The 20,511-nt window shown below is 41.4% G+C and overlaps 1 protein-coding gene across 7 annotated transcripts in view; it reads left to right on the top strand.

Annotated features, from left to right (window-relative positions):
- The window catches only part of pkib (protein kinase (cAMP-dependent, catalytic) inhibitor beta), a 115,055-nt gene that overhangs the window by 87,112 nt on the left and 7,432 nt on the right, over positions 1-20,511 (top strand). For all 7 annotated transcript variants that reach the window (XM_078567134.1, XM_078567132.1, XM_078567128.1 and 4 more), the window contains one exon: positions 19,547-19,715. In XM_078567134.1, coding sequence (XP_078423260.1) covers positions 19,571-19,715 — 145 coding nt within the window. In that variant the 5' untranslated portion in view covers positions 19,547-19,570. The remainder of the gene's footprint in view (positions 1-19,546; positions 19,716-20,511) is intronic.

The following is a 20,511-nucleotide window of genomic DNA, read 5'->3' as shown; positions in this document are numbered from 1 at the left end:
CCAAACTCTTTCCCCTTGAGTTTTGAAATTGTTGATGCCTTCCAAAAAATCTCTTGAGTCAGGTTTCCACCCCTCCCACAACACCGAAATGGTCTTAACCAAAATTACAAATGATGTTTCCTATGGCTGTGAGCACAATGCATGATCCCTCCTTGACATCTGAAGCTTTTGGTACTCCTCTAACACTGCTCTTCTGCTGCTATCAGTTGGTTCTGCTTCTGCCGAGCTAATAGTAGCTACATCAACAGCAATGGCTTCTCCCCCAGCTCTCCCATCACTAACTCCAGAATTGTCCAAAAATCTCTCCTCGGGGCTTCAACAATATCTTTGAAGCACCAACAACACCCTTGTTCAATGTGTTACCAGTAGTTGACAGGCATGGGGTCAGCTTCCACGTATACACTGACACCTAGCTCAACCTTCCACTGTCTGAGCTGTCAGACTACTGGTTCAAAATTTAGCCTTGCAAGAGCCACAGTTTTCTCTTGCTAAACATTGGCTTTGATCTCAATCTGAATCTTGGTGTCTTATCTGAACCCATCTTCAGGCCCAAATCTTTCCCTCAACCCTTAAAACTCACCTCTCCTACATCTCCTTTTGGGTCAGCATCCTTTTTTTTTGGATTGTCTCTGTCTCTGAAGTGCTTTGAAATGTCTTTCTATGTATGAAATGCTTTATAAATGCAAATTGTTTCTTACTGAAAATTGGGTCCGGGGTGCATGTGTATTGCTTAATGACTTTAGGCATGTGCGTGCTCAAAACAATGGTGAATTTCAGAGTTGTTTTCTTCATTCAGGAGGAAATCAATTTTTTTTTTACTGATTTGCCACTCCAAAAACAAAGTAAGATTTCAAAGGAAATCGGGGTGGGTGGGGGGGGAAAGACTTTATGGTTCCTGCTTATAAATAGCACACTGTGTTATAAATCTTTGAAAACATGACGTGGAAAAATTGTAATGGGTTTCCATGGCTGTGTTTGGTGTTGCAGAACACATTGCTTGCTGAAAAACAAAATAATGTTTTGGGAGAGCAAAGGACATTCATCCCCAAAAGCCCATTCATTTTAGATTAATCTTGGCACCATAGATATCCCTTAAAATATCTTTCACTGCCTTCTCCTCTTTGGTGGCACAGTTTTGAAACCATTTCTACTATGTGTTTGAATATGCTTCCTGGATGACATTTTTTTACACCACTCTTGTCTTTCCCTCCTGGTCTGAACTTGCAATTACTTGTCATCTGTTATCTGGTATTCAAATCTTTTGCCACTGAACAATTTGTATCAGCAATTTCCAGCTTTTTAAATCATAAATTCCAGCTTTTCTCTCTCATTTGACATTTCCTACTTTTTTGAATTTTCCCCATACCATACATTTCTTTTAAACAAGAATCTGAACAATCTTCTTGCTCCCAGGCCTATGCTAATTATAGCCTCTGAACTAGTTGCTGGCAAGTAAGCAACACAAACTGCAATTGATGCATTTTCCAGTGATCCCATCTTCAGCTTTTTAAGTCTGAAACATAGACGAAGAGCCTGACCCTGTAATATAGAATCACGCCATGGTTGAAAAGAGAAATCTAGAAATATTAAAGAGTGGTGCTTAGATGCCACGGAGCTTGGGTTTTGAAAGCTTATGCAGATTGTACATTTCTGTTTCATCTGCTTTGCCTCAGTTCAGCACACAATCTGTCAACCAAGCTAAGACTTGGAACACACTTTTTTTCTATAGGGAAGCAAAGTCACACGTACGCATCCTGTTATCTAGTGAGAAACTGTGCACCGGTATGCCAAAGTTTGATACAAGTGGTTCCCCAAGCCAGAGTGCTATTTTCTGTCCCTCCCCCACCCCCCACTCCCCTCCCAGTCAACACTGGAGAGGTTAACCTTAAATTTGCATGTTGCATGCATCATTTAATAATACAAATAGCTTTTCTTCAACATGCTTTCAATAGGAACTTTTATGAGGTCAAAGAGTTAGATTTTCATTAATTGTAATGTCAAACATTGATTAAAAACTTTTGGTTCCTCCGCCTTTCCAGCAGGATCCCCTTTTTGCAGGTTTCTATTGATGTAAAAGTAAAAGCCTCACATTTTTTGCGATTTAAGTGAATTTTTAAGAAAGAGAAAGATACCACACCAACGCAAGAATATAATAGAAACAGAAAATGCTGGAAATCTCTGATCTGGCAGCATCTGTGGATAGACAGAGTTGGTGTTTCAAGTCAATGACCTTTCTTCAGAAGGCCATGGGCTTAACTCTGTTTCTGTTGCCACAGATGCTACCAAGCTTGCTGAATAACTCCAGCATTTTCTGTTTTTATTTCAGATTTACAGCATCCACAGTACTTTTCTTTTAAATGACAACATATTGACTTTTAAGATAAAAGCAAAATACTGCAGATGCTGGAAATCTGAAACAAAAACAAAACTAGCTGGAAAAACTCAGCAGGTCTGACAGCATCTGCGGAGGGGAATATAGTTGATGTTTCGAGTCCGTATGACTCTCCATCAGAACTAAGGAAATATAGAAATGTGGTGAAATATAAGTTGGTTGAGGGGGGTGGGAAAGGTAGAGCTGGATAGAGAGCCAGTGATAGGTGGAAGCGAAGAAGAGATTGCCAAAGATGTCACAGACAAAAGGACAAAGGGGTGTTGACAGTGGTGATATTATCCAAGGAATGTGCTAATGGTGACATTAAGGGTAGAAAGCAGGACAAGCAAGTGACAGATGGCCCTAGTGGGGGTGGGGTGGGGGGAACGGATCAAAATGGGCTAAAAGGTGGAGATAAAACGATAGATCGAAATAAATTTAAAAATAGATGGGAAAATAAAAATATATTTAAAAAATGATAAATTATTGGAGAAAGGGGGGGATCGGAAAGGGGGTGGGGATGGAGGAGAGAGTTCCATGATCTGAATTTGTTGAACTTAATGTTAAGTCCGGAAGGCTGTAGAGTGCCTAGTCGGAAGATGAGGTGCTGTTCCTCCAGTTTGCATTGAGCTTCACTGGAACATTGCAGCAGGCCAAGGATGGACATGTGGGCATGAGAGCAGGGTGGAGTGTTGAAATGACAAGCGACAAGGAGGTCTGGGTCATGCTTGCGGACAGACCGAAGGTGTTCCACAAAGCGGTCACCCAGTCTGCGTTTGGCCTCTCCAATGATCCTTTGAATGCGGAGACTGGTGGGGTGATAAGTGAGGACAAGGGGAACCCTATCATGGTTCTGGGAGGGAGAAGAAGGAGTGAGGGCGGATGCGCGGGAGATGGGCCGGACACAGTTTTTCCCACCTACATCCGTGATTCCTCTGACACCCTACATCATATCAATAATTTCCAGTTCCCTGGCCCCAACTGCCTCCTCTTCACCATGGACGTCCAATCCCTCTACACCTCCATCCCCCACTGGGATGGTCTGAGGGCTTTCCTCCTCTTATTCAAACAGAGGCCCGAACAATCCCCATCCACCACTACTCTCCTCCGTCTGGCTGAACTTGTTCTCCCACTGAACAATTTCTCCTTAAACTCGTCTCACTTCCTCCAAATAAAGGGTGTGGCTATGGGTGCCCATATGGGTCCCATGTATGCCTGTCTCTTTATGGGGAATGTGGAACATTCCTTGTTCCAGTCCTACTCAGGCCCCCTCCCACAATTCTTTCTCTGGTACATCGATGACTGCTTCAGTGCTGCTTCATGTTCTTGTCTGGACATGAAAAAATTTATTAATTTCGCTTCCAATTTCCACCCCTCCATCATTTTCACATGGTCCATTACTGACACTTCCCTTCCCTTCCTTGACCTCTGTCTCAATTTCTGGTGATAGACTGTCCACCAATATTCATTACAAGCCCACCGACTCCCACAGCTACCTCGACTGCAGCTGCTCACACCTTACTTCCCATAAGGACTCCATCCCATTTTCTCAGTTCCTTCACCTCCGTAGCATCTGTTCTGATGATGCTACTTTCCAAAACAGTTCCTCTGACATGTCTTCCTTCTTCCTTAACTGAGGTTTTCCACCTACGGTGGTTGACAGGGCCCTCAACTGTGTCTGGCCCATCTCCCACACATCTGCCCTCACACCTTCCTCACCCTCCCAGAACCATGATAGGGTCCCCCTTGTCCTCACTTATCACCCCACCAGCCTCCGCTTTCAAAGGATCATCCTCCGCCATTTCCGCCAACTCCAGCATGATGCCACCACCAAACACATCTTCCCTTCACCCCCCCGGCAGCATTCCGCAGGGATCATTCCCTCTGGAACACCCTGGTCCACTCGTCCATCACCCCCTACACCTCAACCCCCTCCTACGGCACCTACCCATGCAACCGCAGAAGGTGTAACACCTGCCCCTTTACTTCCCCCCCTTCTCACCGTCCAAGGGCCCAAACACTCCTTTCAAGTGAAGCAGCAATTTAGTCTACTGCATTCGCTGCTCCCAATGTGGCCTCCTCTACATTGGAGAGCCCAAACGCAGACTGGGTGACCCCTTTGCGGAACATCTTCGGTCTGTCCGCAAGCATGACCCAGACCTCCCTGTCGCTTGTCATTTCAACAACCACTCTGCTCTCATGCCCACATGTCCGTCCTTGGCCTGCTGCAACGTTCCAGTGAAGCTAAACGCAAACTAGAGGAACAGCACCTCATCTTCGACTAGGCACTCTACAGCCTTCCAGACTTAACATTGAGTTCAACGGATTCAGATCATGAACTCTCTCCTCCATCCCCACCCCCTTTCTGTTCCCCCCTTTTTCCAATAATTTATCATTTTTAAAATATATTTTTATTTTCCCACCTACTTTTAAATTTATTTCGATCTATCGTTTTATCTCCACCTTTTAGCCCATTTCGATCCCTTCCCCCCACCCCACCCCCACTAGGGCCATCTGTTACTTGCTTGTCCTGCTTTCTACCCTTCATGTCACCATTAGCACATTCCTTAGATAATATCACCACTGTCGACACCCCTTTGCCAAAGATGTCATAGACAAAATAGCAATCTCTTCTTTGCCTCCATCTATCACTGGCCCTCTATCCAGCTCTACCTGTGCCACCCCCCTCAACCAGCTTATATTTCACCTCATTTCTATATTTCCTTAGTTCTGTTGAAGAGTCATACGGATTCGAAATGTTAACTGTGTTCGTCTCCACAGATGCTGTCAGACCTGCTGAGTTTTTCCAGCTATTTTTGTTTTTGTAGCGTATTGACTTTATCCTGTTTTATGTGGCATAGAATCAAATAATGAATTGTGCACCCAACTTAAATCAAATCAACATCAAATTCAATACAAGTATTAAATTCTGCATCAGACTGTAGGGAACAATATGTCATTGTATGTTAGTGAGCTCTCTTTTCAGGAGCAGAATAATGAACTGAAATAATAGTGTTGTCTTGCGAATACTGTCACATCTTAATCTAATGTCTTTTTAATATTGTCATTATTTAGATTCTAAGTTCTGTTTTGATCTAGTGCTTTCTCACATTATCTGATACTCCATTTTTCATCACATGATAGCTACCTTTTATTTTAAATTGTAATGAATATAATGAATTACCAGGAGTCTTCTGCGATCAGATTTTGAAACTCAAGCTGGGTGTTGCCCAACATCGTCATCCTGTGTTATGTTGCAAATCTATCAGCATCTTTAGACTGAAAAGCTAGCTTCCTTTTATAAGAGCTGGCAAGATTCTACACTGAAAAGATTGATCTATCTTTCTGCTTACGGACGCTGATTGATCTGCCATATGTTTCCAGCATTTTCTTTCTTTTCCCCAGCTATGCAGCATTTGCAGTATTTTTTTTATTATTTCTCATGATTTACTGGTCCTTCTCATTCAAACTTTGGTGGGCTCTACACTTAATTGTTTACCTAAGCTTCTCACATTAAAAATAAAATATTGAGTATATGTCTCTGTCAAAATGCAATCCATTTTCCCTTTCCAGCATTGAAATTTCCCATACTCCTTGGCTTTTGCTCCACAGGACAAAAATTTAGTTTTTATCCATATAAAACATAATGGAGGTGATGAAAACAAATGGAATGGTCTTGATTATAACTGATGCTGCTTTGCTGATTCTTGTGTGGATGTCTGTGTTGCTGTCCCTGGCGTTGTTGCTCCCCAGGTAGGGGAAAGTGGTCGATGTCCTCCATGTTCTGTTGTCCGATAGTGATGGGAGGGCCTTGATGCCATCTCTTCATTATTCTCGAGGCCCTCTTGCAACTAATGGGTAGACCAACCTTTGGTGGTGCTGCTCTCAAGGCTGGTGATCATGTCTTGGAGTACATGCAAATATTCAGCAGGGCAATTGTTGTCAGTGAAATCACGTGGCAACAACTAGTGTTGTTGCCATGGGATGCACCACCATCACTTTCCTCATGATGAAATCGATAACCAAGAGGCAAAGGAATGGGGAGAGTATGCAGCCTTGCCATACTCCTGTGATGACATTGAATGAGTCCAAGGTGCCTGAGCTGACCTTGATGCAGCAGCTGGAGTCATGGTATAATGCTTTGAAGATGTTAATTTACGTGCCCAGGATGCCGTACTATCTTGCGATGTAGCAGAGTGACTGGCAATGGGTGCTACCGAAAGCCTTTTTGAAATCATTGAACTTGATAACATGTGGCTTCTGATACTCTAGACTCTGTTCTGTGATGTTCCTGAGTATAAAGATCTGCTGACAGCATGATCTGCCACTCCGGAAACCTGTCTGTACTTTGCAAAGGGTAGCGTCTACTTCTGCTTTCAATCCGTTGAGGAGCACCATACTGAAGAACTTGCCAGGTATAACAGTGTTGTGCCCTCCAGTGAGGCTCCTTTCTTTGGCAGCTTGACAATTACCCCTCGCCTCCAGGGCATCCTCCGCAGTCCAGATCTTGTTGAACAAGCTTGTGAGCACTGTTGTGAGACTGTTCTTACCGTGTTTCAGTAGCTCCTCTGGTATCTCATTGATCCCAGTTGCCTTGTTGTTCTTCAGGCTCTTCACTTTCGGGAGATCCTCAACCAGCCCAGCTCCATGTTTGAGTTTGACAGCACCGTGCCTCAATAGCTGAACACCAACCTGAGAGAAACTGCTAGATCAGAGACCCAAAGAGCCATCAAGAATAGCGAGAAACAAGCGGAGTGTGAAACTCTCTGCTGCAGAATTGAAGCTCCTGGGCTTGATTTGGATCCCACTAGCTGATTTCCCACCTAAAGCAATGGGCATCACATAATGGCCAACAGGTGGTAAAGCGAACATCCGGATCCAGACTGTATTTGGAGCCTACTGGCTCCAGGCTGCCAGAACATAAGGCAGTCTGGACAGCCTCCGGACCCGGATAAAGGGATAGGTCTGTGGTAGAGGATTTGTACTTGAGTGGCAACTTGGTATAGTAGCAGTCTAGGTAGTTTTGGTGCACCGAGGAACACTCCCAACTAAATTACTAAATTAAAATGTAACATTGCTGGATCCTGATTTGCATAATAAAAGCACCTACTGCCAGACAGATGGGTTCTCCAGCTGCCCAATGATGGCAATAGGAATGGGACAATAAGTTTTATATGCCACCATTTTCTGTCAGACAGGAGGCCTCAAAATCTCAAATATAGGTACAAGTCCAAGGGAGTCATTTTACAAGTCTGTGCCTCAGAAGAGATCCTTGTCCACATTCAAAACTTAGGTGTTCGCTGTTCACAATTTGCCAACTATCCAGTTTAACGTTTGGAAAACTGGGCAATGTGTGCCTGGATTTCCGCTTTGCATGCTCCGTAGAAAATACCCATCAGGAACAAAAGCTCATAAAATTACCCCTCAAGCATCTGTGCTTTGTGTATCAATATCTTTGTTTGTCTGTTTCTGCCCCTGTGTAATTATTTGTGTATGATGGTGAATCTACGTATGAGTATCAAAAATGTAGCTAGGCTAGGAAACAGCAGCAAACAATAGTGCATTCAAATCATGCTATTTGAAGCGTTTTTTACTGAATAGTTTGATATTGGAAAAGACAGGAGATGTTTACCCCAGGGATGGTGTATCATTTTTTTTTTCTTATCCTGCTAGGGTAGCAGGAAAAGCTGTCAAAATATATTGAGATTGCTGCTCAAAGTGTGCAATTTACATCCATTTGCAAAAGGCCAACAATGAAACGCTCTTTGGTAACTAGCTGCTGATTTATCTAACATGCAAACTCAAATAATCGCCTCCCAGCCTTTAGTTTTGAGTGTGTGTGTGTGTGTGTGTAAAAATAATCAATTTGCAGCTGGTAGCCAAAACAAAGCCTCTGTCAAAGTACATATTATTGGAGAATTACAGGGCTTTGATGAATTAGAACATAACTAATAAAGGTATTTCCATGATCTAACTGAGCCATAGCTGGCGTACGTTTAGCAAACTTGTATGTAGCTGAACCCCATTTTTCAGGAATGATGTAAAAATTCCTCCATTAATTGTGAACTCAGATGATAATTTGATCAAGGAGCTTCAGTGCACTGTGATGAGGATTAATTTGAGCTTGTTCCTGTGATTGCTCACCGTTGCTATCTATTTTATCACATGGAAACCAATAAGTGGAAAAATGAGAGTTATTCCCCTCTATTCCATTTTGGCCATATTTCTCACATTTTAGCATCCAGTAATGAATAGCATTGTTACATTGATCGCATACTGTCCGTAGCAAGAAAACAACCTCTGCCTAATATCAATAGCATGCTGCCATTAACAAACAGACTCTGCATCTCCAACAGTACCCACTAGAGTTTTTTTGGGAATTCCAAGGCTATGTTTGTGATGCTGCAAATTATAAATCGTCTTCCTACATGTCTCCAATGGGCCAATGGTACATTAGCAAAAACAAAGGAGAGGACAATGCTCAACTGTCAGGTATCTCTACTTTCCCATACTCCTAAAATGACACACTGCCTGTCTGCACTGGAAATGCCTGAACAGCTTGCCAACAGAATGCAACTGAGGCCTGATAAAAATAGTTTGAGTTTCAAATCTAATATTGGGTGGATATTCTGGTTACTTGCCTTACTGCCGTTGATGAATGACAAAGATGAAAACTGATCAGATGGTGCTGATGCCCTGTTGAAGGAAAATTTGGGTTTTCTTAAGTTAGCTCCTGTGGGGTGTCCATGCTCATGCATGAGGAATGTGTCTGCAGCAACTTTCAGAAGTGAGGCCTAGTGCTCTTACAGCTGAAAATGGCATAATGTACTAATATTAGTATTAAACTATAAGTTCTAGGAAGATGATATGAAACTGAAAGGAAGGGAAAAATCAGTCAATTTTCCTACTTATTGTCATCCAGTGGTGCCGTTAGGAAATGCACTGGGTGAGGATAGGATTGGATTGGATAAAACCTGAGGAAGCTTTTAAAGGCTAAATTTTCTGCCCATGGATAATGAATTAGTGGGAAATCTAACTCCAATTTCTATGCTTACATCTAAATCATAGCTGTTTGGTGGTGATACTGGACACAGTCCAGGACCTGTGAACTCATGACCCAGCATGAATCATTGCCTTAAGAAAGGAAAGATGAAAAGGAAAGAAATTTGGACAGAGAAAAATAACAGACCTTGTTGACTTAAAGTTAAACTAAAACATGGAAAAGACCAGATGTCAAATTCATAGGTAACACGGACCACCATCAGTTTTAGTCTATGAACAAAACCGAATAATCATAGTGCATAATAGTAAAGCAAACAGGTGTGCTCTTATGGGCCCTGCAAAGAAAGCCTGGGCTTCAGCTGCATTGTCTCCCTGCTCTCCATCTTGTGGCACCACTAAGTGGCTGCTGCAGCGTGTGATTTTAACTTTCTTAAAACCAGGCAGCTGGCTGATGGTCCATAAAAGAGGACCAGCTGTTAAAATCAGTGGAGACCCCTGAATGAGAAGGTTATTGACTCCCTGGGGTTAAAATGCATGCCCGTCCTTCAAGGTACTTCACTAAGGCTATGTGCAGAGCAATGGACACAACTTTTAAAAAAATTATCATTGCCCATCCCTAATTGCCCTTGAGAAGATGGTGGTGAGCTGCCGCCTTGAACTGCTGCAGTCCATTTGGAGTAGGTACACCCACAGTGCCGTTAGGGGGAGAGTTCCAGGGTTTTGACCAAGCGACGATGAAGGAATGGTGATATACTTCCACGTCCAGATGGCATGTGGCTTGGAGAAGAACTTGCAGGTGGTGGTATTCCAATGCATCTGCTGCCCTTTGTCCTTGCGGTGGTAGAGGTCACGGGTTTGGAAGATACTATCGAAGGATCCTTGGTGAGTTGCTGCAGTGCAACTTGTATGCAGTACACACTGCTGACACTGTGCGTCGGTGGCAGAGGGAGTGAATATTTAAGGTAGTGGATAGGGTGCCAATCAAGTGGGCTGCTTTGTCCTGGATGGTGTCAAGCTTTTTGAGTGTTGTTGGAGCTGCACTCATCCAGGCAAGTGGAGAGTATTCCATCACACTCCTGACTTGTGCCTTGTAGATGGTGGATAGGCTTTGGGGAGTCAGGGGGTGAGTCCCAGCCTCTGACCTGCTCTTGTAGCCATAGTATTTATATGGCTAGCTCAGTTCAGTTTCTGGTCAATGGTAACCCCCAGGGTGTTGATAGTGGGGGATTCAACAATGGTAACGCCATTGAATGTCAAGGGGGGATGGTTGGATTCTCTCTTTGTTGAGATGGCCATTGCAACTTATGTTGCGTGAACGTTACTTGCCATTTATCAACCTAATCCTGAATGTTGTCCAGGTCTTGCTGCATAAGGGCACAGACTGCTTCAGTATCTGAGGAATCACAAATGGTGCTGAACATTGTGCAATCATCAGCGAACATCCCCATTTCTGACTTATGATGGGAGGAAGGTCATTGATGAAGCAGCTGAAGATGGTTGGGCCAAGGACACTACCCTGAGGAACTCCTGCAGTGATGTCCTGGGACTGAGACGATTGACCTTCAACAACCAAAACCATCTTCCATTGTGCTAAGTATGACTCCAACCAGCGGGAAGTTTTCCTCCTGATTCCCATTGACTCCAGTTTTGCTAGGCTGCCTTGATGTCAAGGGCTGTCACTCTCGCCTCACCTGTGGAGTTCAGCTCTTTCTGTCCATGTTTGGACCAAGGCCGTAATGAGGTCAGGAGCTGAGTAGCCCTAGCAGGACCCAAACTGAGTGTTAGTGAGCAGGTTAGTGAGCAGATTATTGCTGAGTAAGTGCCGCTTGATAGCGCTGTTGATGATCCTTCCATTACTTTGCTGATGGCGAGTAGGCTGATGGGGCGGTAATTGGTTGGGTTGGATATGTCCTGCTTTTGGTGGATAGGACACACCTGGGCAAATTTCCATATTTCCAGGTAGGTGCCAGTGTTGTAGCTGTACTGAAACAGCTTGGCTAGGGGCACAGCTATTCTGGAGCTCAAGTCTTCAGTACCATTGCTGGAATATTGTTAGGGCCCATAGCCTAATCAAATATTATATATGTGCATCACTGGTCTATACTACACATTAGTTTTTCTCTCCTTTTCCTGCTTTATCTGTTAGTTTGGGTCAGTTAAGTATTCCTCCGTTGTTAATCAGTTGTGGCTTTGAGCTTATCATCAGTACTGCCAGCTTAGATTGCATGCTGCATGTTGGAGGTTTCCTGAGGTCTTGTTTCCTTGTTCTGATGATTCAGATGGATGTTGAAAGTCCTGTGACTATTTGAAGAGGATCAGGGATTAATGTGGAGTCTGGCCAATGTTCCTACTTGACCAATAATAGTGAATGAACTGGCTTTTAATCTCATTGTTATGTGGGATCTTGCTTTCCATGAAACAGCTGCCTAATTTGCATCATAGTGCATATTTGGCACATGGACTAAAACCGAAGTGAAAGGACTTTTAGAAAATCAATACAAAGACTTAGAAATTAATGTATTGTGCTCTGTCGTACAGATGATAACATTACCCTGTTTCATCAGTTTAAATTTTTGAGCATGTTATATATGCAAGCAAGTTGTATACTGAAACTGCAAAACTTTGCTTTTTGCCATTTCTGTCTGAGAACATGCATACCTTCTCATAGAAAAAGGCTGGCAAAATTATTGCTCATTATTTGTTAACTGTAATTTACCCAACCTCAGTTTGTCACTGTGATATGCCTCTTACAGATTCTTTTCCAATTGAAGGTTTTTCATTATACATTATATATCACAAGATGAAGAATGCGCTTCAGCCGATTTAACTTTATCCTTCTGGAATGCCAATCCCACCATCTTCTCGCTCCTTTTTAAAATGAGATCAGTGTCCTAGATTTAACGACATGCCTGGCAACCTGTTACAGCTGTTGACCATTCTGTGCAAAGAAAAGCTTCCAAAAATCAGTCCAAAGTTTTCCCTTCACAACTAAGTTTTGTGCTGTCTTGCCCCACTGCACTGAAAAAGTAAAAGTGTTGGATGGTGGAGTATTTGGCAATGATCACAAGCTTTAACTGGACCAACCATATCAACAGCTTTGCTACAGAAGCAGGTTAGAGCCTGGGTATTCTGACTAGTTACTCATTTCCTAGTTCACAGAAAATTCTCCAACATCTAAATGCAAAAGTCAGGAGAGTGATGCATGCAGTGAATTTAATGAATTGAACACATTTGTGATGGTTGCATTCCAGGATATTGAGATATGCTAAAGTTGAAAATTTAGCTCCATCTGTCTCAACGTATTGACATGGACATCCTTCCCAAAATGTCGGAACTGGACTGGTATTGGAAATCCCCATCTGTCTCTTTCCGGCTTCAATCAGAGGAGATGGTCAGAAGTTGAGCATTGGATATGGCTAATGAAATGGACCTTATTTGACAATTCAACAGAACAAACAAGTATTCTTGGAAATGTCATATAGGGATCTCCATACTTAATCTCTTCAAAGAACTTGTTTCTGTTGCATTTTGTGCTTTGAGTTGTTGCTTAAAGTAGGTCTAGAAGCAAACATTTTGTCATGATTTACTTAAGTTTTCTGGAATTTCTCCCATCTCGTAAACTTCATTAAAGATGTGAGTCACTTCGTCTATTCCAAAGTCTCCTAAACATGATGTGAACTACTCCATCGCGCTATCAATTTGATGAGTCACATTATTAAGATCCTCCTTTTAGCGTACTGATGAATAGGGCCAGGAGCTAGGTAAAGCCAGAAATTTCAGCTCTTCAATGTAGTTTTGTAGAAGAAAGAGGAACGAGAAGTGCTATCTTTTGTGGATGCATGCTATTAGAAAGAGCCATAAGAGATGAAAAAAATTGTATCCATGTCTTTTATTGATTTTATAGTAATGAAGGTGAAACATGAACTGATGAGCATGTTAGTCTCTTGATGTTGATGGCAAAGATCTTAGAGCAATAGAAAATCTTTATTGGGAACAAACCACAGTCATAAAAGTTCAGAATGATCTAAGCAATTTTGTGAAGATTAAAAAAGAGGGGGTCAGACTAGGGGTGTGCTTTCTGCCCAGACTTATTCAGTTTGTATAGTGAAAAAATTCTTAGAGCGATTGAAGACATTCCTCGATTATTAGCTGGAGGTTACAACCCTAATAGGTGCAGTGATGATACTGCACCTATTGCTGACTCTGAAGAGAAACTGCAAAATATTTTAGATAGTGTAGTGAGTGAGTGAGAAGAAAGAGCTGAGCATAAATTATAGAAAACAAAATGTCTAGTGGTGTCCAAAAAGAAAATCACACCAGATTGGACGATCACAGTGAAGAATTCGATAAAACAGGTAGACGCGTTTTGCTACCAATGTATGTTGAGTATGTTAGCATCGGACAAAGAATTAGCATCAGACAAAGAATTAAGACAAAGGATTGAAATGGCCAAATGTACATTTCAAAAAATGAAACAGATTATGATCAACTCAAGATAAGCCACGGAAGCAAAACTGAGAATCCTGGAATGCTACATCACACCAATTTTGACATACGGAAGTGCGTGTTGGATGATCAGTGAAGCAATGCAGAGAAGAATTGAAGATGCAGGGTTGTGGTTTTTGAGATGAATAATCAAGATATCTTGAATAAGTCTCATTTATCAATGAAGAGGTGTTAGTAAAATCTGAGACCAAAAGAACTCTGCTCACCAAGATCAGGAAGAGACAGTTGGAATTCCCTGGGCAAGAAATCATGATTTCGAAAGCCTGATGCTGATGGGAAAAATTGATTTGTAAGAGATCAAGGTAGACAAAGAATGATCTTTCTAAAGAACTTCAAAAACCAATGAAGATGATCCACGCGTCTCGAACAAGATTAACATGAGGTCCATGGTGGCCAATGTCCTCTCAGAGTATGGCACCTGAAGAGACATGAAATTCTGCTCTCATGACTATGAAATGAAATTGTGGGATGCATAGTGTTGAATATTTATGTGATACTGTTATGGCACAACTGATGGTGAATGCTGAATTGTTCAAATCCCTAAGGGAAATTTGAAACAACTGCCACAATTTATTTTGCAATTTGTATAAATTTCGAGATGCGTGCTTTGAATTCAGTAGTAATAAGACCACCAAGTCTTATAGTTTTTTACAAAACTAGATTAAGCATTTATTAGTAAGAGAAATGATTTTAAACACACAGGTCTACAAATTACTACTATGATAACTCCTAAATCCCCTAATTATCTAACTCCCAGTTACACTTTCGTTAAAGCAACAGTAAGACACAGACTTTAAAAAACCCAGGCAAGGTGACATATAAAAGCCTGAACAAGTCGAATTCATAGAGTTTTTTTTTTAACTTCAGTTATTTGAACACAACAGCTTGAGGCATAGATGCTGAAGGCTTTTCACACTTGTTGGATCTTAAAAATGCCTACCTTTACACACAGCCTTCGCTCCTTAATATATATTTTGCCCTTTGAATGCAAATTCCCATTGTCTCACAATATCTTTGGACTTTACATTTCTGATAATAAAAATCTCTCATAGCACTAAGTTTTGCCAGTAATCTTTAGAAAAAAATAAACAGTTTCTAAACTTCACCTGACTAGGTGATACATTTCATCCTCCTTTGAAAACAATCTAGCCTGGTTTATTTAAAAATGGAAATGTCCTTTTACACCTTGCATTCTAAACGTCCCCCATGTTTACATCAAAGCCTTTAGAGCAGCTGCCTTTAATCCAATTAATTCTCTCACTCACTCACTCACACATTTTACAATAAATTCCAATAATATGGGAATTATTATATCTTCCTGACAGATACTTACTTTGCTTGTAGAGTATTCCTCCTTAAAGCAGTGGATTCCTGCTATGGACAAAGTTGCAAATTCAATGCCACTAAACTTGGACTTTCAGTTACTAATAGAGATATTTTGTGCCATAGATTTATATTCCTGTATCTTGGAGAAATCGCACCCTTCATTGTGCTGAAACCCATGTCTCTCACCGTTCTCGCATACTTCTAATGCGGCTGCTAACTGACATCGAATGAGGGCTGCCTCCAGCATAAATTCACTCGATCAGTTACATCATAGTCAGCTGGCTGAAAACAAGACTGGCTGTGGCTCTGGACAGATTAGGGGAAGATACAGAAAAAACGGGTTGGGAGTGGAAAGGCTGTGGAGGATTCAGAGCTGGTAAATGTGGTGACATGCACATGAGATCAGCAAAGTAACGAATGCAATTCACATACTAACCCACAAAGCATGTTATTTATACAAGGTTTACATTCTGTGGTATATGTTGCCACGACTACCATGACAACCAGTGAATCACAAGCAATGTTGATAAATAGCCAGGAATTAATTCAGAACTTCTGACATGGACCAAATAAGTATCTGTGTATGTATTGCCATAAAACATGTATATATCATTTTCCTGCAAAGGAGCACTGGGATCTCCCTGACCTGTTTCTTTTAAATCTCACTGAAGGTTGCACTTTGAAATAGGACTTAAAAGTGCCAAAGTATATTTTTTTAAAAAGAGAACAGCATTGTTTATTGCTGGTTTCTGTTGACCTGAAATTAAAACCACTTGCTTACCAGTGAACTTCGCTCCAACAGCAGTTCACTTCTTAATTGACTTCTGGATGTCCAGCAATTAGATTACATAGACTCCAAGGGACAACTGCATCTCCTGATACAGTTATGGCACATACAGGATCAACATAGATCTATGTGAGCTGATTAATAAATATTTACTGCATTACATGATAACACGTTTGCTACAAGTATCATTAGCAAATCATGAAAGATCTGACTCAGATATGTAATTACTTGATATGTTTTAAACATTTCAATTTGGGGAAATCCAACTTGACTGCCTTTAAGATTCATTCACCTCAATGAGTAAGTTTCTGTGAAGATTTCTAATAATTACTGGATGACTTGGCGCATGTATAACTGGGTTATTTGAAATGGGGAAAGTGTATAATTGCTCATTTTCAAAATGTTTCAGAATGAATATTAAACAGCCACTGGTGCAATCTGGTAATTGTGATACAGATTCTAAATATCTTGTATTTGCTGAGAAAATACAGTTTCAAGAATGAAAGCAATTATGATTTTTATACCTTGTTAGTGACACTTTATTGTGGAAAGTTTAAATTTAAAGAATTTGCATTTATATAGCACCTTTTACATCATTCTTGGCATGTGCTAAAGTACTTCATAGCATTGAAGTACTTAGAAGTTGAGTCACTTGTAACTTGGCAGTTATTTTCACACAGCAAGGTCCCACAAAGAGATAAATAACAAAATCATCTGTTTTTCTGGACTTGGTTGAGGGTTAAACCTCGGCTGTGCATTGGGAGAACTCCTCTAATCTTCACATGCGTTTATGGAATACTTTATGCCCACCTGAGGGCAGACTCATTGTTATGACCGAGCAGCTGGTAAAGCTGAGTTATTTTTAAAAATCGCAGAAGGAAACTTTAAACAACTGTCATAAAATATAGGTTAAGTGTTATGTTTGAGATGCAACTTTAAATTTAAGAATCATGCCATCAGTTCTCAAGAGGTTTTATATTAAGCTAAATGAAACATTCTATTAATTTACACAAGTTAAATATGTACACATGGCTACAAATTACTACTATCATAACTTTTAACAAATTCCCAGACTAATCTCCATTAAGGCAACAGCAACACAGAGACTTAACCAGACACCAAGCAAAGCATTTTCACCTTACAAATTCAAAATGAGGCTCTTTTCACTTTGGTTCCTGTGGAGACAGTTGGAGGCTTACAGCTGCTTTTGATCTCACATTGCCTCTGCTCTACACACACACAGTTGTCTTGTTATACCTAGCACAGCCCGTTGAATGTAAATTCTCATTGTATTACCAGCCTCTTCTAACAATAAATCCCCTTTCATATTGCTTGGTCTCTGCTAGATAGATGCCAGAATTCACCCCATTTCTTGAATGCTGTATTCGAAAAATGCAAATGCACTCTCTCTCAATCTTACATATCAAAACTAGTACACATCAAAGCACCCAGACTAGCTGGCTTTAATCCAATTAAGACACACCCACAGACTAAATCTCTATTTTAAAATAAAAATATTTTCCAATAATATATACATTAATAGCTTCATGACACTCATCTAAAAGATGTCTTAGTTTTTTTCCTTAAATCTTCATGTTCATTCAAGAAAATGGCCTGCATATTCTTGGAGAGCCTGCACATTGACATTTATCAAATTTAAAATCTATTCTGCTGAATGGTGAGTATATGCCCGTAAAATTGGAGGTGTCATCTCAGGTGGCATTAGGTTCTTTAACAGATGCTGGCGGAGTGCTGAAGAGTCCACTGAAGCAGATTAAAATAACAAGATGCATTCCTGCTGACATAGATATTGTTGTTTTTCCATGGTAAACAAAAAATTTGTGTTGTGCTATTGATTATTTTCATAAGTATAGCTATCAGTCATGATGACCATGTGCATTCTTTAAACCTAGTACTCTAAATGGTTAATAGCCATCAATGATTAATAGTCTATGTTAATTACCTTATATGCTGATAGTGCCATTCAGATTTTCAAAACCTGGACGAAAGATAGACATAATTTGCATGAGTGCTCTTTTTGCTCTAAGCTGTAACTTTGACTGAAAAAAACTGTATAAGTGGCCAACTTGTCTTTAAATGGGATCTTTTAGTTTGTAATTTATAATCTGTTACAATTCCTTTTAATATCTGTAAAAGTGTTAAATGCATATAAATACTAAATAATTTTCTACTGTAATATAATCGGTACCATTCACTTAAGGGCCTCAATTAGCCTCTGGGTGGGAAGGCTGTCCTGTCCCAGACTTAATCGGACATCCGGATGCAGGATGGGGACCCTGCCGCCTTCCTACCTTTGCCCAATTAAATGCCCCCCCACCTCACACAACACTGCTGGGGGAGGGGGTGAACATTAAATTCTGCCCCTTTGTGGCAATAAATGCCTACTTAAGGGCTTCATCTTGCCACTGCTGGTATTCAACCAGTGGCAGGCAGGGGAATCGCCACATGGGGAGCCTGAAAAGCCATGCAGTTGGATATGCTTGCAGGCTTCTGGTGGGTTGGGGGGTGGGGTTGCATGGTACGGGTTGGTTGCAGCCTCATTCAAAGGCACTCTGGAGCACGTCATCAGTACTGCAGTCAGGATGTTGTCAGGGTCAATGCTGTATCCAGGGTCTTCAGCTGTTTCTTGATCACAGATCGAAGAACTGTATTTGTGACATTGGGAACTTTGAAGAGGTCGAGATGGATGATCCACTTGGCATTTCTGACTGAAAATGGTTGCAAATGCCTTGGCCTTGTCTTTTGCCCTCCTTAGGTGGATTCCACCATCATTGAGGATGGGGATATTTGTGGCACCGCCACCTTTGGTTAGTTGTGTAATTGTCCACCACCATTCATGTCTGGATGCAGCAGGACTGCAGAGCTTTGATTTGATCCATTGTGGGATCACTTAGCTTTGTCTATAACACACTGCTTTCACTTTTTAGAATGCATGTAGTCTCTCATGTTGTATCTTTATCAGGTTGGCATCTCATTTTTAGATATGCCCGGTACTGCTCCTAGCATGCTGTCCTATACTCCTTATTGAACAAGGGTGGATCTCCTAACTTGATGGTAATAGAGTGAGGGATATGTCAGGCCATGAGATTATAGATTATGGTTAAATACAATTCTGTTGCTGCTAATATTGGGGCTGTGGATTCAATGTGAATCAGTTGTACTTGTTGAACAGATGGTGCATCTAATATCCTGTGGCTGTCAAACAACATCAGGCCTAGATTTGTGATTCAATCCTGTTTCAGTATGTGCCTCCACCTCCTCTGACTCTAGTCTCCTTTGTATATCTTCCTTTCGTCTGTTCAACCCACAATGGCAGAGCCTTCAGCGGTAATCCCTTTCATTTTACTAATTCTTTCCCTACCTTCAAAAGCCTCCTAAAAGCTTATTACTTTGATTTTTCTTTTGTATTTCTGCCATCATGTCTGTCTTCATTTATTTTTGCTTCTATGAAGTGCTTTGGAATGCTTTATGATGTTGAAGACCCTAAACAAGTGCAAGTTGTTGAAGTACTTGTTACTGTCATATACTTTCAGGTGGTATAAAGACATATTGTTACAATGACTGAGGTGGAGCCTGTGCTGGACTTTGCTACGTCGGGACGGACGGGCCGAAGAAATGCTTTGCCTGACATCCTAGGCTCGCCTGCTGGGGTCAGTCCATCAGAACTTCCCATGAAACTAGCAGAACTTTCTATTAATGCAGGTATGATCGGTTCTGTGTCTAGTCATTGTGTGTGCCTTTTGAGCAGAATTCATGTAATTATGGACACAGTCACTATTGCACATATATTCAAGCATTTTTTGTACTTTGTTATTGTGGCTTTTTCTTTCTCCAAATAAAAAGCAGCAAATTACTAATTCAAATGAAAATCCCATAGTTTGAATTGAGCAGTTTCATCACAAAAGCAATAGTTTTACAGGCCACTGCACTCTGGAGCACTGAACAGTAAAGTAAGTTTGCTTGTGCAAACTGTTTTTCTTTCTAAGACATTAACTTGTTATATAAATAAGCTGTTCATTTTATAGGGAAAATTTTCCCCCTGTTGGGGTGAAGGGGTGGGTGGGCGTGCCTCTGATCAGTGCCCCCGATTGGGGGCGTGCTGCCATTTTACGTGGGCGGGTCAATTAAGGCCTGCCCAGCGTGGCGTCCGCCAGGAAGCGCTATGCCCTCCGTGTGGGCGGGGCAGATTCCCTCAGCTGGGAGTGCACTCTTTCGCGCACTGATCCCCCTGAGGCTAAGTGCTGCCTCAGGGAGATCGGCTCTGAATTAAAATTTGCAATAAAAATGATAGAAAAATTTCCCTGACATGTCCCCCCCATGTGACACTGTCACATAAGTTGGGACATATCCATAACTTTAACTGAAACCTTTATTAAAAATTTAAATACCCTCATGAAATCTCAGCCCGCCCGTGGATGAGGCTTCATGTTTTTACTGAAGCTCGCCAGGGCTCCCAGGCTGCCTGCCAACCTTAAGGTTGGACGGGCAAGTCCATTAA

This window comes from Cetorhinus maximus, chromosome 21 (genome assembly GCF_964194155.1).
Source record: "Cetorhinus maximus chromosome 21, sCetMax3.hap1.1, whole genome shotgun sequence".
In the NCBI taxonomy this organism is placed as follows: domain Eukaryota; kingdom Metazoa; phylum Chordata; class Chondrichthyes; order Lamniformes; family Cetorhinidae; genus Cetorhinus; species Cetorhinus maximus.
This window is presented reverse-complemented; position numbering and strand designations above follow the sequence as displayed.